This window comes from Aspergillus sclerotioniger (assembly GCF_003184525.1).
Source record: "Aspergillus sclerotioniger CBS 115572 chromosome Unknown BO94scaffold_7, whole genome shotgun sequence".
Lineage (NCBI taxonomy): Eukaryota > Fungi > Ascomycota > Eurotiomycetes > Eurotiales > Aspergillaceae > Aspergillus > Aspergillus sclerotioniger.
This window is the reverse complement of record NW_020290997.1, coordinates 654958-678874: the sequence shown is the minus strand read 5'-3', so window position 1 is coordinate 678874 and position 23917 is coordinate 654958. Positions and strand designations below refer to the sequence as shown.

General features: G+C 53.0%; 8 protein-coding genes across 8 annotated transcripts; 3 read left to right on the top strand and 5 right to left on the bottom strand.

Annotated features, from left to right (window-relative positions):
* Positions 1 to 36: 36 nt before the first annotated feature.
* On the bottom strand, positions 37 to 3719 carry BO94DRAFT_512186 (MCM DNA helicase complex subunit MCM4). Its single transcript, XM_025609798.1, has 5 exons — positions 3197 to 3719; positions 2263 to 3138; positions 2142 to 2213; positions 896 to 2088; positions 37 to 840 (listed from the first exon to the last, which is right to left on the bottom strand). Exons 1-5 carry the CDS (start codon positions 3546 to 3548, stop codon positions 253 to 255), a joined length of 3081 nt encoding a protein of 1026 aa, XP_025469947.1. The 5' UTR covers positions 3549 to 3719; the 3' UTR covers positions 37 to 252.
* Positions 3720 to 4395: 676 nt separating this feature from the next.
* On the top strand, positions 4396 to 8604 carry BO94DRAFT_487760 (putative DUF221 domain protein). The gene is made up of 3 exons (XM_025609052.1): positions 4396 to 4899; positions 4956 to 7372; positions 7425 to 8604. Exons 1-3 carry the CDS (start codon positions 4736 to 4738, stop codon positions 8435 to 8437), a joined length of 3594 nt encoding a protein of 1197 aa, XP_025469946.1. The 5' UTR covers positions 4396 to 4735; the 3' UTR covers positions 8438 to 8604.
* Positions 8577 to 9956, bottom strand: rmt2 (protein-arginine N5-methyltransferase). The gene has a single exon (XM_025611224.1). The coding sequence runs from the start codon at positions 9893 to 9895 to the stop codon at positions 8648 to 8650; it is 1248 nt and encodes a 415-aa protein (XP_025469945.1). The 5' UTR covers positions 9896 to 9956; the 3' UTR covers positions 8577 to 8647.
* Positions 9957 to 10249: 293 nt separating this feature from the next.
* Positions 10250 to 11625, bottom strand: BO94DRAFT_512176 (prohibitin subunit PHB2). The gene is made up of 4 exons (XM_025609797.1): positions 11413 to 11625; positions 11287 to 11355; positions 10870 to 11225; positions 10250 to 10815 (listed from the first exon to the last, which is right to left on the bottom strand). Exons 1-4 carry the CDS (start codon positions 11573 to 11575, stop codon positions 10492 to 10494), a joined length of 912 nt encoding a protein of 303 aa, XP_025469944.1. The 5' UTR covers positions 11576 to 11625; the 3' UTR covers positions 10250 to 10491.
* Positions 11626 to 11745: 120 nt separating this feature from the next.
* On the top strand, positions 11746 to 13424 carry BO94DRAFT_487752 (putative polyadenylation factor subunit CstF64). Its single transcript, XM_025609051.1, has 2 exons — positions 11746 to 12040; positions 12112 to 13424. The coding sequence occupies exons 1-2, from the start codon at positions 11992 to 11994 to the stop codon at positions 12954 to 12956; spliced, it is 894 nt and encodes a 297-aa protein (XP_025469943.1). The 5' UTR covers positions 11746 to 11991; the 3' UTR covers positions 12957 to 13424.
* Positions 13425 to 13943: 519 nt separating this feature from the next.
* BO94DRAFT_573354 (putative SNF2 family helicase) lies at positions 13944 to 21089 on the top strand (the record flags this gene model as incomplete). The annotated part of the gene is made up of 6 exons (XM_025614964.1): positions 13944 to 14754; positions 14819 to 14949; positions 15006 to 15740; positions 15793 to 16570; positions 16695 to 20725; positions 20783 to 21089. Exons 1-6 carry the CDS (start codon positions 14395 to 14397, stop codon positions 21087 to 21089), a joined length of 6342 nt encoding a protein of 2113 aa, XP_025469942.1. The 5' UTR covers positions 13944 to 14394.
* A 419-nt stretch (positions 21090 to 21508) lies between these two features.
* On the bottom strand, positions 21509 to 22832 carry BO94DRAFT_532919 (complex I 24 kDa subunit family protein). The gene is made up of 3 exons (XM_025611223.1): positions 22653 to 22832; positions 22230 to 22520; positions 21509 to 22162 (listed from the first exon to the last, which is right to left on the bottom strand). Exons 1-3 carry the CDS (start codon positions 22773 to 22775, stop codon positions 21767 to 21769), a joined length of 810 nt encoding a protein of 269 aa, XP_025469941.1. The 5' UTR covers positions 22776 to 22832; the 3' UTR covers positions 21509 to 21766.
* A 126-nt stretch (positions 22833 to 22958) lies between these two features.
* Positions 22959 to 23835, bottom strand: BO94DRAFT_532917 (uncharacterized protein). The gene has a single exon (XM_025611222.1). The coding sequence runs from the start codon at positions 23699 to 23701 to the stop codon at positions 23135 to 23137; it is 567 nt and encodes a 188-aa protein (XP_025469940.1). The 5' UTR covers positions 23702 to 23835; the 3' UTR covers positions 22959 to 23134.
* Between the last annotated feature and the right edge of the window lie 82 nt (positions 23836 to 23917).

Below are 23917 nucleotides of genomic sequence, written 5' to 3'. Positions count from 1 at the left end.
ACTATTGAGCTAGCAATATTCCGCGGGACTAACTTTCCTCGGTCATATTGGCTTGATTTCAAAAACCCACAAGACTCGTTGCGTTGATGCCCATTAAATACATTGTTCTGCTGCATACGTATTGAACCAACACCAGACACCGTCCTCCCGACATAGCAAGGGCCGAAGAGAAATCGCACCCATCCGAAAATTATGTAGTCCATGGCATCGTAGTCTCATCATCTAGTCCCCTGAGGCAGGGAGGGGGGGGGATCAAGGAAGCGTCCCTCCACTGCGCCGGATGCCCCGTCGAGCACCCTCGCCCAGGATATTCACGATGCCTTCGTTTTGCAATGAGTAAACCGCCTCGTTAAACTGATTGCTATCCAGGTTGGTGCTGCTCTGATCGTTCAGAACTCGGAAGACTTCGGCCCAGCGAGCTGTACCGCCTGAGCCGGCCAGTTCGTCCACCACGGAAAGCACGCCGCGCTTGATCGCCTCCCGGTTGCGCCTCTCACTTGCACTAGTACCCTCGGTGAGCAGACCCATATCAATGAGACCAGTGCGAGAGTCCGTAGCGGACTGCTTGATAGCCGACCGGATGAGGCGCACAGCTTCTTCCACATCATCTGCGGTCACCTCTGAGGAAAGGCGCATGCGCGCGTGGGCTTCCGAGAGTCGAATCATCGATTCCAGCTGACGGGTAGTCGCAGTAATACGGCGATCCGTCGACCGAATGTCGTCTCCGAGTTTGCGCATGTTGACATAGGCATCGGAGAGGGCTTTTCCAGCAGTGGGGGTAAGCACAGGGTGCACCTTGGTTTTAGCGTAGGTGATGTAGGCTGTGAGAAATTCAATGGGCTGGGCGGGGTGACGGTTAGCTAGTGTTACACAGTTGGCATTATTTCGGACTTACCAAGATCTCCTCGCTGCTCGCGTTTTCGGGCTTGTCTTCCAGGTACATGTTGACAAGGTGCTTGGCCAACCGACGGTCCTCCTGCTCATCCGTACGGTCTAGAACCAGATAGACCAAGTCAAATCGGGACAGCAGAGTGGGAGGCAAGTCGATGTTTTGCGGAACCGGGAGGTTAGGGTTGTACTTGCTACCGATAGGGTTGGCTGAAGCAAGGATGCTGGTTCGAGCGTTCAGGGTGGTGATGATACCCGCCTTAGCAACGGACACAGTTTGCTGCTCCATCACTTCGTGTAAAACGGACCGCGTCGATTCGTTCATCTTGTCGAACTCGTCAATACAACAAATGCCACCATCGGAGAGAACCAGAGCACCTGACTCGAGGACCATCTGCTTGGTGTCAGGGTCGCGAGTCACATAAGCCGTAAGACCGACGGCCGATGAACCTTTGCCGCTGGTGTAAACACCGCGAGGCGCGATCTTGTGGACATATCGGAGAAGTTGGGACTTCGCGGTGGATGGGTCACCGCACAGAAGCACGTTAATGTCACCACGGTAACGTGGGTTTCCTCCCTTCTGGAACGTTTTGTTCGTGCCTCCAAACATTTGCAGCAGGATACCCTTCTTGACATCGTCCGCCTCGTAGATGCTAGGCGCCAGCGATCGAGATAGAAGCTGGTACACATCGGGTCGGGTAGCAGTTCGCTTGATTCTCTCTTCTTCCTCGGCGGTGATCTTGCGCGTCTGTTCGGCATCTCCAGCAGCCTGCTCAGACAGCTCCTGCTCAACGGTTGACACATCGATACCCATCTTCTTGCGATCGATCTTCTGTACGTGCAAGACATCCACGTATGTCTTGAAAAGCGTCTTCTGTGTGCGCTGGCGGGGGTTGACACGGACAGGATTGCATCGGAAAATACCAGTTACCTCTACGCGGTCACCAGCTTTGCAGACATCAACCAACTCATCGTAGACGCAGAGAGAAACTGAATGAGGAGTCTGGCCATCGGGAATGTTGTCGGGAGTTTCCTGGAGCTTGATAACCTGCTTGTCGGCAAATGCACAGCGGTTGTGGATGATCTGCATTGAGTTTCTGGCCTGGCAGACCTGACGAGGACAGATGGTGGGCTCAGCGATACGTCCACGGTCAATATCAACCTGAACACTATGGTTGCAAATTTGGCAGCGGAAGAAGGCTAGCAACTCATATTAGGCACGGGGCATCAGCGATACGGACACGATGGCTTACCTTCTTTCATGTCTGGTATAATGGGGGTGGCCCGAATCACCAGCCCCTTGATGCTTACCAACTTGTCCATGTCTAACATACATTAGCACTGAAGCATATCTTAAAGGGCTAAGCGACCTACCAGCAGGGTCCAGGTCTCTCATGTTGACTGTCTTGTCAAGGCCAAATGGCATAACTTTGTAAGATTTGGACTCGACCTCCTGGACGAGATCCTGAATCTCCGCAGGGGCAGTTGGGGCGGCATCGCTCATCATCGCATCGGAGCTAGGAACTGCAGGTGCTGAGCTGAGATCCCGGGAGCGGGTGTGGTTTCGACGAGAATGGTTCCGTTGGCGCTCCATTTCCTTGATTGCAAGCTCAACCATGACATCTTTGACGGTCTGATCCATTAGAGGAATGATCTCCTGGGGATATGCGTGGAGCTGGTGCCATAGCTTCAGAGTCGATGGGTAGGCTTTCAAGTTCTTTGCATCCAGATTCAGATTGGATACACCGAGCTGACGCATCGTGTTCAACATGTTGATATACTCTCGGTCTTCTGCGGTAGCTCCCATAACACGGGTCTCATCTTCCGTTGCTCCCTCCGCCCAGAGTCGATATTTCGTTGCGAAGTTGTAGAGGAAGTTCTTGAAGGCTGACATGGAATCTTGGATGGAGATATTGGTACCCCAGATCACGCGGGTCGAGCTGCCACCCAAGGCCTCGGCCTCTGAGGTATCTGGGTGGATGTTCGAGAAGGTGGCATCAGACCGCGGTTCCCCGTCGGCAGTAGGCATACCGTTGGCGTCCACGAATATCCTGCGTCGACGGCTCGGGGTCGATCCAAATCCGCCCGAGTGAAGGTCATTGCGGCGAGAGGCGCCACGGTGACCGTCGACATTTGATCGGGAGGAGACAAAAAGACCACTGCTGCTGCTGGGGATGTCTGAGCGCCCCGCTTGGCGACCATGAGAACGGGTGGGACTTGAGCTGGAGACGTATCGGATTGGGGACGAGTCTGTTTATGTGTGAGCACATAGGGGCGAGGTCAAGCATATTGAGCGAGCGGGTCCTACCTCGCATGGCAGCTGCAGCATTTCCTCGTGGGGTTGTTTCGCCATCATCCATTGTGGACGAAGCTCTCATGGGCGAGCTCGGCTCATCCATTCGAACATCGGGGGTCTCTGCGCTGCTGCTGTTCCCTTTCATCGGGGAAGATTGGAAGAACATGGGTGAGGAGGACGGAACTGGCGCCTCCCTCCTAAGCCGCCGGGAGGCCCGAGGAGTTGTTTGTGATTGTTCATCACCCAGTGGGGTGGGACTGCTGGTCTGGCGTTGCTGTTGGGAGCGAGTTGAGCGTGCAGGGGAGGGAACAGCCGAGTCTCTGGTAGGGCGACCCCTACGACGAGTGTTTGCTGGAGAAGACATGACGAGTTGGTCCTATGAAGGGACAGTCCACGGGCGGATGGACTAGTGGAGGGAGGACCGACAGAGAGGGGGGATGGGCAGGTGACGATGGTTGTGTTGATATGGGGATGGGGATTGGGTTGGGGTCAGTTGTCGTGGTTGCGATGGAGAGAGGCACATTTTGGAAGTGGGCCTACCAGGGAAAACAAATTCTCTTCTTGTCGACCCGACGCGCTCCGGCGCGTCCACCGCGTAAAGAGCTTTTCTTTTTGGGCCAGCGTGACAAGACAGCCACAGGGTCAGGTGAGCAAGGTGGCTGGTGAAATGGGCATTTTTTAGGGCTGGCGGCACCGCCACCTCCTCCAATATGGTATCCAATCAGGGACCTGCGCAAGGTAGTGGGTCGCCAGGGCCACCTCAGGGTCACACCTTCCTATCTTAGGCAATCATCTGCGGCAACTTGGAAAGCAAAGAACCGAACAAAAGGAATCTCCCTGGACAAAGCCCCTGATCGGGGGTCTGGGGGTCTTTCATTATCATCATTGTGGGTATTCGAGGCATTCTATGTTATCTGTCATAGACTGTATACCACCTCATCGGTCCTTAAAACCGCTTTCCTCTGGCCCGAGCTGAAGAGGCAGCGTAGGAGTCGGGAGGAAGCGCGGTTCGGTTTCAGCAGGCGCTTGATGTCATCCATGGCTGATCTGCCAACCCCAGTGGCCCTCCATCCCGAATAGCGCTTCTGCCCTGCTGGCTTGGCCCCGGGCGGCCCTCTGAATGGCCGATGCTCCTGCAGTGGGTGCCACTGTTGTCATGCCTTTATCTGTAACACGTTTTTCCCTTTCGTCCCTTGAACTCACTCCATTGAGGATCCCCTTGGTCGTCGCCTCTTTATTTAGCCCTTTGGTCTTTGCTCCCTTAGCGCTGCGCTCTCCCCCCGGCGGTTCCTCAGTTCCCCTTACACTCACTGATTGGCTCTCTCCACCTCCGCTTGCGAGTTGCGACATGGGCTTCTAATCGTTCTGCCTGACGTACCGTTTCCTCAATTGTATAACATTTGATCTTCGTGATGTCCACAGTTTTGTTTCCCCTTTCTTCTACGCTTTATCTACAACTCTTTCAACACCTTCGCTTCATCACTTTCGTGGCTTCTTAGGCCTACAAGCCACCTGCACCAAGCTACTGAGTGGTGCGCATTCACTTTTACCATGACAGACCTTGGGTCGGCGCTGGAACACGCTGGCGGCAGTGGGAAGAATAAGGAGGGCATCTCGATCGGGACCTTCCTTGCCTCCCTGGCCACTGCCATCATCGTCTTTGCCGTTGAATTTCTGTGCTTTTTGCTGCTCAAGGGGAAACTCACTCGCATCTAGTAAGTGCGCGCGATACCGTGGGAGAGTGTATCACTGATGCCTGGTCAATTTCTAGCCAACCAAGGACCTATCTGGTCTCTGACAGAGAACGTACTCAGCCATCGCCGCCTGGTCTCTTTCGATGGATCGCTCCCGTGTTTCGCACTTCTAGTACCGAGTTTATTCAAAAATGTGGCCTGGATGCGTACTTTTTCTTACGATACCTGCGGATGCTTCTTAAGATTTTTGTCCCCTTGGGGTGCTTGTTGCTGCCAGTCCTTCTACCCTTAAACAAAGTGGGTGGCAAAGACACAAGCTACAAAAACAACACAATAAGTGACGGCCAATGGAATGTTACTGGGCTTGATCAACTTGCCTGGGGCAATGTCAGACCAGAAAACACTTCACGGTACTGGGGCCACTTAATCATGGCGGTCATCGCAATCTTCTACGTATGCGGCGTGTTCTTTGACGAGCTCAGAGGCTACATCCGTCTCCGACAGGCTTACCTAACATCGCCCCAACATCGACTACGAGCGTCGGCGACAACGGTCTTAGTGACAGCCATTCCGGAAAGCTGGCTCTCCGTGGACGCCCTCGAAACACTCTACGACGTCTTCCCGGGAGGAATCAGAAATATTTGGATCAACCGCAACTTCGACGATCTCAATGAAAAGGTGAAACAGCGAGATGAGCTGGCTCTCAAACTGGAGGCTGCGGAGACGGATCTGATCATCAAGTGCAAAAAGGCCCAGCTGAAACAAGCTAGAGCTGCAGCGAAAAAGACCGGAAAAAACCCAAACGCAGTCGAGACCCAGGAGAAGAAGGATGCCGATAGGATGGCTTCCGAAATGGCTCTGGATGGGGGTGTCAGCTCCGGAAACCCACATCAAGCCCGCACTCTGGACCAGATCTTGCATCGGACAAAATCGAAAAAGAAGCCTGTAGAGCCAGGGCACCGCAAACGTCTCAATCCGTTCGACCCTGCCATGGAAGCAGCAGGGGCGGTTGGACAAGGTGTGGGCAAGCTAGGCAAATCCATGATGGGAGGCATCAGAAAAGTCGAGCACGGACTGGACGGAACGTTGACCCGATCAGGAGGCTATGTGCCCGAGGACGGCATTTCTATCCCTGAACATCATGCTGAGCATGAGGAAATCAATGAAGCTAGCCCTGACGAGCCTCGGGTTTGGTTGGAGGATCCCCGTGATAATACAGAACCTATCGTGGAAGCTGGCGCATCAGAGGCTCGACCGGTGTCAAGGCCAAAGCGACCCTTCTGGAAGAGTCAGTTATCCAAGGACTCCAAGACGAGCCACAACAGCGAGCCCGATGAACTCCCCTTGACCGCTCCAGAGTCTCCTGTTGAGCCGGAGGAGGCTTTTGACTCTGAAAGCAGTAACTCTCCGGTAAAGGAAAAGAGCAAGAGCGTGAACTTCAAAGAGGGTGACCGAGTGAAGGGTGAGGAATATCCCATTGCTTACAACGAGGGATTTGAGAACGAGGAATTTGGAGAACCACTGTGGCAGAAGTATATCAAGCCAAAGGATCGCGATACAATGCGGCTGCCCATCTTCGGCATTAGTTGGATGCCGTCACTGTGGCTCATTGGTAAGAAAGTCGACACCATCGACTATTGCCGTAAAGAGCTGGCTCGCCTGAACCTCGAGATCGAAATCGACCAACAGCACCCAGAGAAGTTTCCCCTCATGAATTCAGCCTTCATACAATTCAATCATCAAGTCGCTGCTCATATGGCTTGTCAGGCAGTTAGCCACCATGTGCCCAAGCAGATGGCTCCTCGCATTGTCGAAATCTCACCGGACGATGTCATCTGGGACAACATGTCCATCAAGTGGTGGGAACGCTATCTGCGCACATTCGGCATCATCGCTGTCGTCTGTGGGATGGTGATCGGCTGGGCTTTTCCGGTGGCGTTCACCGGCTTGCTGTCTCAACTTTCATACCTGGAAGCTGCATTCACTTGGTTGTCCTGGCTTTCCAAACTGCCCGCATGGTTTCTCTCCGCCATTCAGGGTGTGTTGCCTGCAATCTGTCTGGCCATCTTAATGGCGCTTCTGCCCCTGATCCTTCGTTTTCTTAGCCGAACCCAGGGTCTTTCGACGGGTATGGCTGTTGAGCTTGCGGTTCAGAATTACTATTTTGCGTTCCTGTTCGTGCAGCTGTTCCTGGTGGTCACCATTTCGTCCAGTTTCTCGACCATTATCAGCAATGTGACCGATGTCACAAGCTGGCCGGAGCTGCTGGCCCAGAATATTCCGTCGTCAAGTAATTATTTCTTCTCGTACATGATTCTTCAGGCAATGTCGGTGAGTGCTGGAGCGTTGGTTCAGATCGTCAACCTAGTAAGCTGGTTCATCCTCGCCCCGATCCTGGACAAGACGGCGCGCAAGAAATGGGGCCGAACCACCAACTTGAATCAAATGCAATGGGGCACATTCTTTCCGGTGTATACCACCCTGGCCTCCATCGGTAAGCCAGACTCTCCTTTGCCACATGCTTTCCTGACTGACCACCGATGCAGGGCTGATATACTGCGTCATTGCGCCTCTCATCTTGATCTTCAACGTGATTACATTCGGTCTATTTTGGTTTGTTTACCGGTACAACACACTTTACGTGACCAAATTCCGTTTCGATACCGGTGGGCTGCTTTTTCCTCGCGCCATCAACCAGCTGTTCACTGGCCTGTATGTCATGGAACTTAGTCTGATTGGACTGTTCTTTTTGGTCCGAGACACACAGGGCGAAGTTGCATGCGAAGGGCAGGCGATTATTATGATCATCGTCCTGTTCCTCACGGCTGGCTATCAGTTCCTTTTGAACGACGCGTTCGGACCTCTATTCCGCTACCTGCCTATCACCCTGGAAGACGACGCGGTGCGCCGGGATGAGGAGTTTGCGCGGGCTCAGAGAGCGCGACTGGGACTGCCGAACGAGGAGGAGGACCCGGCGGAAACAATCGAGCACCAGCTCGCGGAACACGAGCATCAGCAACATGAAGTAGACCGGATGTCGCGCGACATTGAGATGAAGACGCTGGAGTCTTCTTCGGATCGCCAGTCCCACCATCACATGCAACGGCCACACCTCGGACCGCATCGTACATCCTGGGCTGATCGGTCTCCGAACCGGCGGTCCCCATACTACAAAACTCACTCGGACACGCAAGTGCCCAGTGTCCAACGGTTGCGTGACAAAATTGCACAAGATGCTGAGGCCCAAGGCCCTCCTTCCCGCAACCTGGGACCGACCCTTTTTGCTGGCATTCATGACGAGTTGGAGGACCTGACACCGGACGAGCGTGATCAACTCACCCAACGGGCGTTCCAGCACGACGCATTGCGTGCCAAGCGTCCAGTCATCTGGATTCCGCGAGACGATCTAGGAATCAGTGATGACGAGGTGTACCGGACGCAACGGTTCAGCAAGCACATCTGGGTCAGCAACGAGTACCAGGCGCTGGACGGGAAATGCCACACCATCTTCAGCCGCAGTCCACCAGATTTTTCAGAAGTGGACCTGATCCAATTATAAGCTGGCAGCTTGTATGATTGACGATTCTTTCGATTAGATATCCTGTCTTTTTCTTTCTTTCTTTTTCTTGTTACCGGCATGCATTTATTGGCGTTGGGTGTAGTCACCAGAGCGGCATGTATTAGAAGGGTGTACATAGTTAATAAAGATGCAATAGATTGCAGGTCAAATTCTATACCATCATCACATAAATCCAACCCCACCCATCCATCACATCATAAACTTACACACAGGCAGCCTATACTTCTCAATCATCCAGTACGGCCTCCTCACGCCCTCCCATTCACCCTCCAACTTAGGTACCTCAATCTCCTCCCACTCAACCTCAAACCCAGCCTCAAACAAATCAATCTCCACCACCTTCTGATAAACATCATAACTAATCTGCCTATCGGCCCCCATCCCATTGAAGAATCCCCAACGACCCCCATCCTGCTCCAAAATCCCAATCACTTGCTCACTGAAAAACTCCCGGAAATCCGCATACGACTCCGCAAACGTATCATAGTAAATCGCATCCACCTCCACCCCCTCACCCACCAACGCAGGGAGAACCTCCTGCCACCGACCCTCATGAATCCGCACCCCGGGCTTCTGATCCCACCCCTTACGCTTCATCTCCGCCACCACGGACGGATGCGCCTCAATGATATGATGTTCGCTAGGCTGATGGGATTGAATGAATGTATCCACGATACCCATTCCATGACCGATGTTGAGAACGCGGAGCCCGGGCGTGGGGAGAAGCTTCTGCGCGGATTTCTCCATGATGGTCGATTCCCAGGACATCATGACGCCGTTTTGGTCCGCGTCGAGGAGTCGGTCGTTGGTGAAGGTTAGGGTTGAGTCTAGGTAGCGTGGGTTGGTTACTGAGGGGTCGGTGGAGGGTTCCTCTTCGGTTGTGGGTTCGGTGGGTTCGGTGGTGGTTGATTCCTCTTGCTGCTCGTTTTCGGTCTCGGCCTGCTCGCCCTCTTGTTCTTGTTCTTCTTCGTCATCCTCGTCATCAGACAAAGCCTCATACCCGTCCAACCGTCCCAACAATAACTCGGCCCTAACGCCCGCATCAACCATCATCTCGTACAATTCCCCCGCTCCGATTCTCTTCGCAATACATCCTGGTGTCTCGTTGTTCAGGTCCAGATCGTTCCAGATTGCGCCTTCCTGGAGTAAGAACTTGACTGTCTCTGCTGCGCTACTGCCGCTTTGCTCTGCTTCCGAGGCATTGGGGTCGACGCCGTTGGCTTGTTGTTCTTCCGGCTCGTAGGCTGCGATGGCGGTGTGGAGAGGCGAGAAGCCGGTTTCGGGGTCTTTGACATTGACGGGGTTGCCGGGGAGTTGGTTCTCGCGGATCAGGCGACGGAGGGTTGGGATGGAGTGGTTGGAGGCGGCGAGGAGGAGCTCTTGGGTGTAGATGTCGACGTTTATTTCCATGTCGGAGGTTGGGGTTATGGTGGTCATGGTGGTGGGAGTTTGCTGGGGGTTGTTAGATGGGTTATGGTTGTGGTTGTGGTGATGGTGGGGGAGATAATTTTTGGAGATGCGGTGGTGATTGATATGCGCGGAAGTGGGGGAGGGTTGGATACTGGATTGGGGATTGGGCTGGAGGGTGTGGCGCGGAGGACTTACGTTCTGCAAAGTGGACTGAGTTATAGATTGAGTTCCAGGCTGTTCAGGAGGATTCTCAATGGCTTGCTTAATTAGAAGCCTCTGGTGGGAGCTGGAGAGATAAGTGATGAGAATCTCCGCGCCGATAGAAATTTGCGCGGCCGCATTCGTCCCCGCTCTCCGCCGCAGAGGAACCGAACAGCAGCTGCAGATCGACCTACGCAACCCGCGCAGTACGTCATGTAGACACTCCGACTATCTTTCGCGTAACATGTAAGAGAAGAGAAACTGTTCGCCTGTTGCTCGAGAACCTGGAAACTATTTGTACAAGTACCTGATGCCACACCTGTCGCCCTCCCGGACGACTCTTAGCGCCATGACTGCTACATCATTAAGAAGACCCATTCCTGCCACCGTCCCCTGACAGACTCCTACACTTTTCCGCCTGTTTATTTTGTGTCGTCCGCTCCGGCGTTGACGTTCAAGCCCAGACCCTGGGAGTCCAGGTACAGCTTGTTCTTGCCGCCGTTTTCCTGCAGGATCTGGGCGATCTGGCGCGCGTTCTCGATCTTACGCAGCTCGATGTAACTCTTGCTCTTCTTGATCGCATCACCAATCAGCTCGGCCGAACGAGCCTCACCCTGGGCGCGGACAATGAAAGCCTGCTTCTCCTGGCGAGCCTTGTCGACCAAGAAAGCGGCCCGCTGAGCCTCCTGCTGGGCGACCTGCTTGGCCTCGACGGCGGCGGTGAACTCGGGAGAGAAGGTCAAGTGCTATCGACCAGAAAAGTTAGCGATGGATGTTGCTACGAGGTTAGGATAACATACCGTAAGCGACACATCATCCAGAGCAATGTTGAATCGGGCAGCCCGACGAGCAAGGTTCTCCCGGACAAGTCTGGCAACGTTCTCACGCTGGGTGATCAGCTGGCTGGCGTTGAACTGCGCTACCACGCTCTTCAAGACCTCGTTCACAATCGATGGAAGCACACGCTCGTCGAAGTCCTGTCCAAGAGTACGGTATATTTGGGGGAGAGCGTCGACGCGGGGTCTGGACAGCACACGGCAAGTGATGTTCACCATCTGCAGATCCTTGGTACCGGTAAGGGAGGCAATGTTGCGCGGCTTGGCACGGACATCGTAGATGACCGGGGTCTCGAACCAGGGAATGCGAAGGTGAGTTCCTAAGATGAGACACCGTCAGATGAAATACGGGGGCCACGAGCGATGGATGAGCCGGCTTACCTTCACTGTAGATTTCCTTCTTGACACCACCAACTCTGGAGTATTTGATGGCACGGTGACCACCATCAACTATAAATCCCAGTCAGCAAAACCTCTTAAGACATTTCGACCAGCGAATCAAGTCACCGTTGAACATGGAGTTGGAGAGAGCCCATCCTCCAACAAAGACGAGCAGCACAGCTCCCGGCAATCCCATGCCGCCACGACCTCCACCAGGGAACCCGCCGCCGCCGCGGTTCTGGAGGGCCATTTGGAGCCTTCGAAGCTGATCGCTGGGATTCCCGGACATGATGATGGGGGGATATGAGGGGGGTTGAGAAGGGTAGACGGGGAGAGGATTGCAACTTGCAAGAGAGCGGCCGGCGGAGGACCGTCACTTTCGAGCTGCTGCCTCTCACCGCCTTGGCAGATGCTGCCGCTTTTCCTCCCATTCAATAATCAATCAATCAATCAGTCCCGCCCTCATTCTCCTTCTTCTTCTTCTTCTTTCTTGCCATTCAACGGCTGCGGCCTTCAAACAATCTTCCACGCAATCAATCCCCGGCGCTGAGCTTTAAAGCACTCCTCCATTCTTCTGCGCTGTGTCTCTCGACATCCTCAGAGACCGTCTCCCCTCCTCGCCCATCGGCCTCCATCTCCGCCCTCACCACCTCAACTACCAAACCAGCTATCTATATTCTCCCCCGTTTCTCTTCCGCCATCACCATGGCTCCCGGAGCCGGAAAGAGCGTCTTCCTGGGGAACATCCCCTACAGTACGTCTTCATTTATTCTTTCTGCCACCTGTATCCTCAATGGCAACCACCACTAACCTATCACCACGCAGACCTTACGGAGGAGCAAGTCAAAGACATTCTCAGCTCCGCCGGCACAGTGACCAAGTTTCGCCTGATGATGAACCCGGAGACCGGTAAACCTAAAGGTTACGGTTTCGCCGACTTCGCTGATGCCGATGCGGCCGCCTCCGCTGTCCGCAATCTGAACGACTACGAGATCATGGGCCGCAAGATCCGAGTTGACTGGCCTCACAACAACGAGAAAGACTCCATACCTCCAGACTATTCCCAAATAAACGCCCCCGCCAACCAAGATGGCGCGCAGCAACAACAGCAACAACAATCGTCTGCGCCTCTCCCTCCCCTGCCCCCGGGCGTCGAAGTGCCTCCGCACTTGGACTGTCCCAACGCCATCTCACAGACCCTCGCCTCCCTGCCCCCCAACCAGCTCCTCGAAGTCCTTTCCCAGATGAAGTCGCTTGTCATGGCAGACCCGGCTAGAGCTACGGAACTTTTGCGCCAAGCACCCCAGCTCGCCTATGCGATCTTCCAGGCGCTGCTGCTTATGAACCTGGTCGATTACAGCACTCTCGGTTCGGTGGTGGAACAAGCATCCCAGCCTTCTGCACCGGCACCTCCTTCTGCGGCGGCGCAAGCGTTCCAGGCTTTCTCTGCGGTGCCGGGACAAGTCTCCACGCCGCCGATGGTGAACAGCCCCTTCGGTGCCGCTGCAGCGGCACCGCAGCAACAACAGCCGCAAGCTATGCCGGGACAAGAGGAGCTCCTGCAGCAGGTGCTCAGCATGCCACAGTCAGCGATCGATGCGCTCCCCCCTATGGAGCGCAGTCAGATCATGCTCCTCCGGCAGCAGTTGATGCAGGGTGCGATGCGATGATCACCCTGTCTATCCCTCCCAATCTGTTTATTACCCTCTTTAGCGAGAACAAAAGGACTGGGCGCAAGATGATAGCAGCGCAGGTAGCAGGTACAGATTTTGACTCTATCTTTGATGTGAGCAACGATTTCGCGTTCATTAATCAATACCGGAACCGGGGTGTGTTGGCGCAATGGGGTTGTTGGTTGGTTTCGTTGTGGGTACATCACACCTTACTTCTTTCCTTTGACCTGTTTTTCTTCCTCCCTTGGAATTTCGAAATGTACAGTTAGCACGGATTGATAGCAGCTGTCGCGGATATCCCCCAGCAATTGATTATTTTCGGCTGCGAGAGCTGTTTCTGCCCTGTCTTATCATTTCACACCGTATTTGTATGAAGCAGAAAATATAGTCGGTATGTGGCACTTACCATGTATCTAACACCCCCCTTCCCCCCTCCCACCAACTCCAAATGAATGAACAGAACCCATCCTCTTAGTCTACTGACCAACCTCCTCGCCACTTCTTAGACGAATAGTCATCATCGTCCTCGTAATCACATCCTTGAGAACATACCTAAACAATGACTATCCATTAATCCATCTATCGATGTAAGTAACGTGCAGCGCTAGTAGCTTGTACTTCTACTCAAGGTAGTCCGAGTTGCCACTCACGATCTAATAGCTATATACCCACCCGCCCTGCAGCGCATCTAACGACCAGGTCGTGGATACTGGGAATATGTCTCTTTGGTTGGAGGGTGGTTGTATGGTTGTGGTTTTGCGGCTTTGGGGTTGTTGCTAACAGGCTATGCTGGGTCGGTTGCTTGGTTGCTTGGTAATGTATCTGGGAGATGTTGTGTATATGATGTGCTTAGTGGGTGGGTGTTGTGCTAGATTAGATGCACAAGAGGTACTTGATGGGGGTGCATGTTCATGGTGCCAGGGACTTATGTTGGTGTTGTTACTCTACTTTTGATGTGCAAGGGTCTTATATCAATAGCATAGGGTTAGATATTCCATGACTATGACTATTCTCGTTTCGAATCCATCGATTCAGACATGCATGGCTGTCTCACAGGTGCATTCAGCTGCCTGATGATAATCACCTCTTCCAGCAAGCCTGGTCACCCAGCGGCCTATACACACAAATAACCATGGTGATATTCACAGCAACACAGCACGCCATGGCAACAGTCACTCACTATTTTAGCCTCTCCCACACTCTTTTTCTTTCTTTCTTTTCTTCCCCTCTTCCCATTCCCTATGTTTCTCTCATATCATCGTTCTCTCTCCATCCATCTCTGCTGTTCCTCCCTTCACCGTTTACATCTCTTTCCACGTGATATTCCTCTACCCTATTATCACTTCCGCACGTTGTGCTCAGCATATCGTGTTCCAACTCACAACCTCTTATTTCAGTTTCTTTTCTTGAAAGAAAACCTGTCATTGTTGCCAGCATGTCTTCCAAGAGATCCATGCCCTCCCACTCCTCAACGCGTCCATCGAAACGGGTGGCGCGGGCCCGTCGAACCAACGCAAATGAAGAGGATGTGTCTGTAACAAGTGCTCTTGACCCTCACATTCCCGAGATAGTCAGGTCTCAGCTGCCGATGGGACCACGGGCGCCTAAGACCCAACTGGCTCTGCACCTGCCACCAATGCACAACTTGGACGACATTGACAGATCCATCACGGATGTAGCCCTGAAGCTCGGGTTCGATCGTGTCTTGTCCCATTTGGGCTCAAGAGCTCTTCGTGTTGTTACTGTTTGCTCCGGGACTAGAGTCCGCTTTTGGCACTTGAGATGGTGCAAAAAAGTAAGTTGTCCGGTACTGGTTTGGTAGATGTGAACTGATTGTTGGTATAGACCTTCGCGAACAGTTTGATAGAAATTTTGAGTTCAAGCACCTCTTCAGCGCCGAGATTGTTGCCTTCAAACAGGCATACATCGAACGTAACTTCCATCCGCGTTTCATTTTTTGTGATGTGCAAGAGCTCAAAGATCGTGTGGCGTGAGTATCTTCCTTGTTCTCTTCATATTCTTCTGTTCTGCATCTGACATTACCAGCAAAACGGCTTATGGGTCCCTGGAGAAGATCCCTAAGAAGGCCGACATTCTGATTGCCGGTTTCGCCTGTGTTGATTTCTCAAATCTAAACAACAAGCGCAAGACAATAACCCAAAAAGGTGAATCCGGACGCACTTTCTGGGGAATTCTGCATTATGCGGCGGTCTATAGGCCCCGTTTAGTGATGATGGAGAACGTTAAGAACGCCCCGTGGGCGAAGATCAAGGAATACTGGGAGGAGATCAACTACTTCGCCACCTGGGTCGACCTTGACACAAAGGCGTTTTATCTCCCTCAGACCCGTGAGCGAGGGTTTATGTTCTGCGTGGACAGAGACGCCATGAAAAGACAAAACCTGTCCGATGCTAATATGGAAGGTTGGGCGCAACTTCTTAACGATTTCAAGCGCCCTGCAAGTTCGCCTGCCGGCATGTTCCTCCTAGATAGCGATGATATAAGGCTAGACCAGATCGAGAAAGATATGGCGACGCGGATAAAACCGTCTCGGGGGCCAGTCACTTGGGATAAGTATCAGGTCCGTCATCAAGGCTACCGTCTGAGCAATGCCCTTGGACACAAACGCCCAGTGAGCAGGTCTCAAGACGACGGGACGTGCCAAATGCCCGATTTTGCCTGGCAAACTTGGGCCAAGTCCTTGCCGGAACGAGTCTGGGACACTCTCGATATGAACTTCTTACGCAAGCTGATCGAAGGCTATGATATGAACTTCAAGGAGTAAGTTAGAATCGTTGGTGCCTTCAACATGGTTAAAACTGACGAGTTTTAGACGGTGTATCGAGCTTTCACAGGATATAGATCGAGAGATCGACATACGTGCCCCTGGAATCGCTGGTTGCATCACACCTTGTGGGATGCCATATCTCACCACGAGGGGAGGACCACTGTGTGGCCTCGAATCACTTGCACTGCAGGGCTTGCCACTTGACAGGCTTCTTCTGACTCGTGAATCACAGCGCGAATTGCAAGATCTTGCGGGTAATGCTATGAGCTCGACGGTCGTTGGCGCAGCTGTCCTTGCTGCATTGATTACCGGGTGCAGGGTCCTTGAGAAAGGAGATCGGCAGCCGGTTCAGAATGACCAGGTCCCTAGGAGCAACAGCATCCGAGGTAAATGCGAGCATAAGATGATAGCACGGGACATACATCTCAGCGATGCCGCTCACCTTGATGCAATGGAACTTCAAGTTCAGGCCGCGAGTAGCACAAGGTATTGCGTATGCGAGCGACAGACCGCCATAAGAGCGAGTATCTTGAGATGCACCTTGTGTCAGCATACTGCCTGCTCCGAGTGTGGCGGTAACCCAGCACATGCATATGAGCGTTGGAATGGCCTCAAACGAACCAAACCATTGGAGTTTGTCAGTAGGCTCAGGCGTGGTCTGCCCGCTAGGCTGGTGGTATCTGGCCTTTCTCGCGATGATTATACAGGCTTGATTGAGGGCATATCCGGTAATTTCTCATCCCAGAACGCGCAAGAATTTTTGGAAGCAGTTGCTTTAGCCGTTGGAATCGAAATGCGCCTCTTGGATATCAAGCGGAGTGAAGTCTGAACCGTCTTTTATGAGGGCGTGCATTCCAGTCTGCACTTGGTCATCAGCGAAGCCGACCTTACTTGGTTCTTTTTTGCAAAACCGCCTGGCTCTGCTCCTGCCTTGTGTATGATCCGAGATCTGCTCCAAACCGATTGCTCGAATGCGCCCTCAGTCTGGGTCTCTTTTGGAAGGTGATTGGGAGGTTTGTGCGCCGCTGACTTCCAAGCAGACGCTGGAAGTGTCCGGGGCTGGACAACAGGTCGACTCGTACGAAGCGAGATGTGGACTTCAGGCCAAGAAAGCGCTTGGATCCAAATTCTGGACGCAGATTGAGGTGCAGGGGTCGGACGAGGCCGTGGCGGGCTTGGAAAGCGACGTTCGAGGGAGTTATGAGCTCCTGCCGGATTGCGGAACGGCGGGGGCTTGTTTGCACCAGCGGGCGGCCGGCAAACATGAGGCGGCCGTCTATCTGTTTCTCGATCCAACCAAGCTCGGGGGTCCGAAGAACGACTCGTTTGTGTTTGCCTGGGAACATCGGCGTGTCCTGGGGTACACTACAAGGCCAACCATCGCCGAAGTGTCGCATACATGGCGCTCTGCCAAAGTCACCGAGCACCCCACCCCCGTGGACGTCTATTTTCGCCCATGGAGTCGAGTCCCAGCCATGGCTTTGAGCCCCTACGCCCCCGAGGCTCCTATCGCATGCTATCAGCTGGCGGAGAAGGACATCTCAGTTGGTCGGCCAGTTTGCCGGGATGCCAATATCATCCTGCTCATGTTCAAGGGTTCAATCCCTGCTATTGAAACCCCAGGCGAAGAAGGTTCGTGGGAAGTCATAAACCCGACAGAATCGCCTTCCTCCCTGAACAGCCTGTCCTGGCTGCTACAAAAGGCGACTGATCTGTCCGAATTCCAAAGCTGGAATCCAGTCGTCGACTGCCAGGGCCTCAATGAAAGTGCCGGTTCGGCATGTGTCTGCGCACCACTGAAGCCACGGCTTCTGTGGGCTCGTGATGGAAGAAATCGTATCAAAGCATACGAGGATCCCTATGACGCAGCTCTCTATGCAAACCAGGTCAAGTCAAAACCGTCTGCATTTTTGATATTTCGTCGAACCGATGAGCAAGGACTTTGTGACTTGCACGTCACCCTTAATATCCAGACCCTGCTCCACCAGGCCTACGACCGATTGGTTCAGGACAATGTTGCGAGGGAACGTACGTTGGAGTGGTGTCTTGTGCCTAACGCATTTGATGCGAGGAATATTTCCTTCCCCAAATTCGAGCTAGGAAGCAATAGGCATGACTCCCCATCTTGTCACCCACCCAATTTCCTTTTTAAACTGCGGCCAGAGCAGTTGCGGTCCTTGTCATGGATGATCCAGCAGGAGGGTGACGACATTCCACTCTTCATGGAAGAAGAGACCGAGGAGGCACTTCTTCCGTCGTTGATGTGGCGCGCTGAGGAACGGGTCACCGTTCAAAAAACTGTCCGAGGAGGGATTCTGGCCGACGATGTCGGATATGGCAAGACAGCCATCACATTGGGCTTGATTGACGCGATGCACGAGAGAGATCAACGATCAATTCCAACGGACATCCAAGGATTTATACCCACCAAGGCAACCCTCATTGTCGTACCTGAGATCATGCTCCAGCAATGGCAAGCAGAGATCAAAAAGTTTTTGGGCGCCAAACTCAAAGTCTTGGTATTTTCAGCATCGGCTTCAGTCAAGAAGTTATCGATAAGGGATGTTCTGCAGAGCGATATTGTCTTGGTATCTTGGAGGTTGTTTAATGGCCAAGCCTATTATGACAAGCTGCAGAGGTTCACGGGCACGCCCCGGGTTCCCCATGACGCGGGCCGGAATTTTGATGCTTGGTTCACTGAGGCACAGGCCGCATTACAGGACCAGGTTCAAATCATGAAGGCCCATGGTCCTAATGCGCTGCTCGATTCAATTCGTCGCAGGCGGCAGAATGTCAAGGGCTCCCGGGCCATTTGCACTTACGTCCCATCGAAGCGTCTGAAAAGCAAGGATTACGTCGACGGCAACTGCGATTGGGAGTCTGTCGCCAAAAGTGGCACCGCCCATTACGCCGACATATCTAGCGACGAGGCATCTGATCCCGAATCCGAACCCGATGTCGAAAGGCTAAGGGCGAGAACAGACCAGTACCTCAAACTTCGACCAGCAATGGCTTCGGGAGACATGGAAACTGGGCAAGGCAATGATCCCGAGCTTGGATCAGACGGTGATGGAACCCAAAATGAGGATTCTTCAAATGAAGCAAGCCAAATTCGCCCAGCACCAGTACGTGGCCAGAAGAGGAAGGCGAGCAACTCGAAAGCTGGTTTGAAAGCTAGGAAGGTCTGGAATGATCGCAAAGAGTTCAACATAAGCAAGAGCAGAGATCAAAGTTGGGAGACAGTCCGAAACCCTCTGTTGCATGTCTTCTTTTTCAACCGTCTCATCATTGACGAGTTCTCGTATGCAAATTCTGAGAGACTCAGTCCCCTTCTTGCCCTCAGGGCTCGGTCGAAATGGGTTCTCTCGGGAACTCCACCTTTGAATGATTTCGCCGACGTCAACTCCATCGCACCGTTCCTAGGTGTCCATCTCGGGGTGGACAAGGACGATCTTCAATCACAGAACAAGCGTCTGCATATACTGCGGAAGCATCGATCTGCTGCGGAAACGTTTCAGTCGTTCCGAACCCCCCGTAGTGAGGCGTGGCATGGACGTCGACATGAGATCGCCCAGAATTTCCTGGACCGGTTTGCACGGAAGAATGTGGCCGAGATCGATGAGATTCCTTTCTCCGAACACATCATTCTGGTACACTCGTCGCCAGCGGAACGTTCCATCTACCTTAAACTCTACAAGCAGCTGATGACATACAACCGCGAAGTCCGTCGTAGCTGTCGGGGGAGATTCAGCAGTGACCAGGCCGAAAGGCTTGACGAGATCATTCATAGCAGCGCAACGGCTGAAGAGGCGTTGCTCAAACGCTGCTCGTCCCTTGCCTTCCAGGGTCGTTGGGATGATGACGGTAAGCCGGAAATCACGACATGCACATCTCTGATCGCGGTCCGGGAGAAGCAGCTAGACGATCTCAGAAGCGATCTCATTGTGAAATTGATATTGGCAGCATGGGTTTACTGCAGTCTTGATTTGAGTTACAAAAAGTTTCACAAATTCGTCGAGAGCGTCATAAGTGACGATTTCGGTGACAAGACTGTGACGCAAGAAGTATATCCTCTTATCAAGAAAGCAGTCCTCACGTCGGAAGCCGATGACTGGAAGTTTTTCTTTGCCGCCCCTGAAGAGCAACTGTCGGATGCCGAGGACGATTCTGATGCAGGAGCCCAAGCTACCTCGGAAACAGAAAACGAGGACGCGGTCGAGTCGGTAGAAGACGAGAACCCCGCTCCTCCTGCTGCAAAAAGGACGAGGTTGGCCATGGGCAAACGTCAGACAGCCCAAGGCAAGAAAGGCAGTGGAAGCAAGCGTTCTGAAAAAGGTGATAGTAGGGGCGATGTTCCACTTCCCAAGAGGCCTACTGAACTGCACGAATTTGAGCCGTGGTTGGGAGAAGTCACCACTATCATCCGAAACCTCATCGTAGAGTGGATTCTTCGCGAAAGGGCCCTCCGGTTTCTGAGAATAATGCTTCTTGTGCAAACAAACGCTAATATTGGCCAATGCGACAGCTGCTTGAGCGAGCTGGAAACAATCCAGAACATGGACATCCTGGGCTCTTGCGGTCATGCGCTCTGCACCGACTGTTCTTCGGAAACAATGCAGATGGAAGAGTGCACCGTCGATGGATGTCGGGGCTCTGGCAAGCGATTTAACATTATCAAGGCTTCCACGCTTGAACGGGGTGAAGTGGACCGGGGGACTGAATACGGGGGAAGCAAGCTCGATAGGATGATCGAAATTGTCCGCAGCGTACCTGCGAACGAACGAGTCTTGCTCTTTATTCAGTACCCCGAGTTGATGGAAGTAGCGTCCAAGGCGCTGGATCTCGCGGGTATCAAGCATACATTGATCTCGGCCACTGATCGCCAGTCGGGAAAAAAGGTGGAGGAAATTCAAAACTCTAACTTCAAAGACAAAAAGGTCTTGATCTTGAACCTCGGTGGAGAAATGGCAGCTGGATTGTAAGTTGACCGCCCGTTCTTTCTGTGGCAGGTGGCTAATGTTGATGCTGTGCACAGAAATCTCCAGGGTGCGAACCATATTATCTTTCTGTCGCCGATGCTCACAAACACACAGTATGATTACGAGGCTGCAATGACCCAAGCCATCGGACGCAGCCGGCGGTACGGACAGACCCGGCACGTCCACATCTACCATCTATTGGTCAAAAATACAATAGACGTAAACATCTTCCAGGACCGCCGTGGCAAGGTTTTGGTAGAGCGGGATGGCGAGGCGATGTTGGTGAATCGTGACGAAGCCTCAGATACTGAAGCCATTAGCTGTGAGGGGCCTTCGTTGGCAGTGGACAACGCATTCTGGTGATTTCGGTGAAGATGTTGTGAGATATGCAGTTTGGTTGGTTGTCTGTAACACATTTCTTGTCTCGATATACGAGTACCTAATAAATAGTGAGCTTCCATTTCAGTATGTTGATTTGAAAGAGCAGCTCCAACCCTTATGTGGTAACTGATCCTGATGGCAGTCCTCGGGGTCGCACTACTTGCATGCAGTGCAACCCCAGGGCAATAGTAGAGGTCGATGAGGAAGAACAAGAAGTTTAGTCTCTGACAGGGACTTCCTCCCCTTAAATAGAGATGTGAACCACGTGAGACTGTGTGTACGCGTCTGGTTCTTGTATTCACGGACAACAAAGGAAGGCACGCTAAGCAGTGGCAATCCATGGCCTGGCAGGTGCACGGACATGCAGGCAAGAGTCAGGGTGAAGAGCAGGAAGACCCTCATGGAACATTGAAAAACTGCATTGGTTACTGCTAACGAGACCCTCTATGGGTGTTGAAATCAATCCCACCATCTCCCGACATTCCCCTACGCAAAAGAGAAATATCAGAAACAACGTACTGTACATAAGCGTTGCCTGGTGGCCCGTCCAGTTCACCAACCAGGGCAGAAAAGGAAAAAGGGAACATGACAGATTGCAACCATCCAGCGCACGGTATCGAAAACTATATTCTCTGCTCGAATTATAGGTTTATCTTAAATTATTGTGTTTGCTCATCCAAAGCGCCGTCCTTTCTCATCATCGTGGCGGGGTCCCACACGGGCTCGACCAGGTTGGTCAATCCCGCGCTGTTCTCGCAAGTATCTCTTCCACTCAGGGGACCCGGAGCGGGCACCTTGACGGACTGGCCAGCCTCGAGGGCAGTCGACGACTCCTTGAGTGCGGTGAGGAGGGTCTTGATCGATTCGGGGGTGAGGTCCTCGTAGTAGTCGTCGTTGATCTGGACCATGGGGGCGTTGACACAAGCACCCAAGCACTCAACCTCGATGAAGGTGAAGAGTCCGTCCTTGGTGGTGTGTCCGGGGGTGATACCCAGGTGTTCTGTGATCGCCTGGACAATCTTGTCGCTACCGCAACCACCGAGCTGGCAGGGTGTCTGGGATGACTGTCAGCGATGGCACCAAGTGGATTATAATTCAGGCAAGATAGGGTCCAATTCATACCGTTGTGCAAAGCTGGACAAAGTACTTGCCGACAGGCTCACGGTTGTACATGGTATAGAAGGTTGCGACTTCGTAGACACGCATGGGGGGCATCTCGAGGAGACGGGCGACCTCGTTCATGACGCTGATGCTGGTGTAGCCGTGCTGGCGCTGGCCAACGTCCAGCACCGGCATGACGGCGGCCTTCTTGTACTGGGGGGGATAGCGCTTGAGGATCTCATCGATGAGTTTGAGGCTCTGGTCGGAGAACTTGAACGGAACGGACGGGTTGTTGTCGCCTTTGTTGCGGTGCTGGAAAAGTCAACTGGTCAGCATTGACATTTCTGCAAAACATTTCCCTTCCTTCCGCTCAATTGCAAAGCGGAGCACTATCCGGGCATGCCGCGGAAGCCGAAAAGGTGATCATGATGTCTCTGAACATACCACGGCAAGGGAGTCGCTGTAGCGTTGCGGACCAGCCGAGAAGGGTCTGAATTGGGTCTTGGGGATCTGCTGGAAGAGCTGGCGGCCAGTCCGCGGGACGGCGGGGAAGAATTTGGAGGCCATTGCTGGCAGAGGGGAGGGAATGGGGGTATGGGAGGAGGGCTGGAGGGTCGATCTGATGGATTGAAGGTGAACAACCGACTTGGAGTCGAAGAGGCGTTTTGCGGAAGCTGCGGCTGACCAATCAGCGCCGACAGATTACTCCCGCCTTGTGCCAATGAACGATTCCTCGCAACCTCATTATCAACAACACCGACCTCACCATGCGCTTCGATTCATCGAGACGATCATTTCGATGGATTAATTTGGGATTATGGAGTATTCGAGACTAACAACAGGCACCTCTCCGACTCAACCCCTCCAAAACGCCATCGTGACACATAATCTAGCTTCATAACCCAGCTCATCCTCCATGAGTTCCATTACACATTCTCCATCTTATACACCTCATACACGACCTCTTCATACGGATGGGCCTTGACCAAAGCCTCCACGGCCTGCAGCATAATTTCCCGCCCCAGACACATCACTTCCACCTTCATCTCCTCGACCGTCTCGACCTTTCCGACCTCGCCAATGGCGGGGTTCGCACCCTCCGACGGCAGAAATTGACCCAGTCCTGGCACTTGGAAACAGACCCTTTTATACTTGCCTCCAGGGAAGGTTCCAGCACCGGTCGCGAAGATGGCTTCTTTGCAGGCCTCGTGATGGGAATGTGGGACGAAGTAGACCAGCTTGTAGCGGTCGGGGATGGCGGCTGAGGACATGGTCCGAGTTTGGTGGATATGCAGAGAGGAGATATTTATGGATTGAGGGGTGGTGTTACTGATGCTTGTAGAAGTAAGGCGTGTAGAAGATGTTGGCAAAGACAACCCGAGTGAGCGCGGGGATCTGGATAACGATAATGTCCGAAACAATCTGTAGGAGTGGCAGTTGCGGAAAGACTGCGAGGTGCGCATGCGGGGGATGCAACAAGCCAGCGCGGACATGGTTGGCGGCGTTCTTATTCTTCCAAGGTCGATACGATGCGCTTCTATGGACTTGGCTTATCTTGTGGTTGACGCGCCACGGTGCCACAACTCGTGGATCTTAGTCATGTTGACGTGGATATCATAACTATCAGTCTACTATCTAGTATCTGGTTATCTATAAGGACTTCATATAACTATCAAATAAACAATAGCTAAACTGCTACATACTACTCT

What these genes read in the sequence shown, in the direction of transcription:
- BO94DRAFT_532917 (XM_025611222.1), bottom strand. Translation starts at nt 23,701, where the DNA reads ATGTCCGCGCTGGCTTGTTGCATCCCCCGCATGCGCACCTCGCAGTCT.
- BO94DRAFT_532919 (XM_025611223.1), bottom strand. Translation starts at nt 22,775, where the DNA reads ATGGCCTCCAAATTCTTCCCCGCCGTCCCGCGGACTGGCCGCCAGCTC. An exon ending in ACAGCGACTCCCTTGCCGTG is followed by an intron (nt 22,521 to 22,652) that starts GTATGTTCAGAG and finishes TGACTTTTCCAG; the next exon opens with CACCGCAACAAAGGCGACAA. An exon ending in TTGTCCAGCTTTGCACAACG is followed by an intron (nt 22,163 to 22,229) that starts GTATGAATTGGA and finishes CAGTCATCCCAG; the next exon opens with ACACCCTGCCAGCTCGGTGG.
- BO94DRAFT_487752 (XM_025609051.1), top strand. Translation starts at nt 11,992, where the DNA reads ATGGCTCCCGGAGCCGGAAAGAGCGTCTTCCTGGGGAACATCCCCTAC. An exon ending in CCTGGGGAACATCCCCTACA is followed by an intron (nt 12,041 to 12,111) that starts GTACGTCTTCAT and finishes ATCACCACGCAG; the next exon opens with ACCTTACGGAGGAGCAAGTC.
- rmt2 (XM_025611224.1), bottom strand. Translation starts at nt 9,895, where the DNA reads ATGACCACCATAACCCCAACCTCCGACATGGAAATAAACGTCGACATC.
- BO94DRAFT_512186 (XM_025609798.1), bottom strand. Translation starts at nt 3,548, where the DNA reads ATGTCTTCTCCAGCAAACACTCGTCGTAGGGGTCGCCCTACCAGAGAC. An exon ending in TATACCAGACATGAAAGAAG is followed by an intron (nt 2,089 to 2,141) that starts GTAAGCCATCGT and finishes ATGAGTTGCTAG; the next exon opens with CCTTCTTCCGCTGCCAAATT. An exon ending in CGAGCAGCGAGGAGATCTTG is followed by an intron (nt 841 to 895) that starts GTAAGTCCGAAA and finishes CACCCCGCCCAG; the next exon opens with CCCATTGAATTTCTCACAGC.
- BO94DRAFT_512176 (XM_025609797.1), bottom strand. Translation starts at nt 11,575, where the DNA reads ATGTCCGGGAATCCCAGCGATCAGCTTCGAAGGCTCCAAATGGCCCTC. An exon ending in CTCCAACTCCATGTTCAACG is followed by an intron (nt 11,356 to 11,412) that starts GTGACTTGATTC and finishes TGGGATTTATAG; the next exon opens with TTGATGGTGGTCACCGTGCC. An exon ending in TGGATGATGTGTCGCTTACG is followed by an intron (nt 10,816 to 10,869) that starts GTATGTTATCCT and finishes TCTGGTCGATAG; the next exon opens with CACTTGACCTTCTCTCCCGA.
- BO94DRAFT_487760 (XM_025609052.1), top strand. Translation starts at nt 4,736, where the DNA reads ATGACAGACCTTGGGTCGGCGCTGGAACACGCTGGCGGCAGTGGGAAG. An exon ending in GGGAAACTCACTCGCATCTA is followed by an intron (nt 4,900 to 4,955) that starts GTAAGTGCGCGC and finishes GTCAATTTCTAG; the next exon opens with CCAACCAAGGACCTATCTGG. An exon ending in TACCACCCTGGCCTCCATCG is followed by an intron (nt 7,373 to 7,424) that starts GTAAGCCAGACT and finishes CCACCGATGCAG; the next exon opens with GGCTGATATACTGCGTCATT.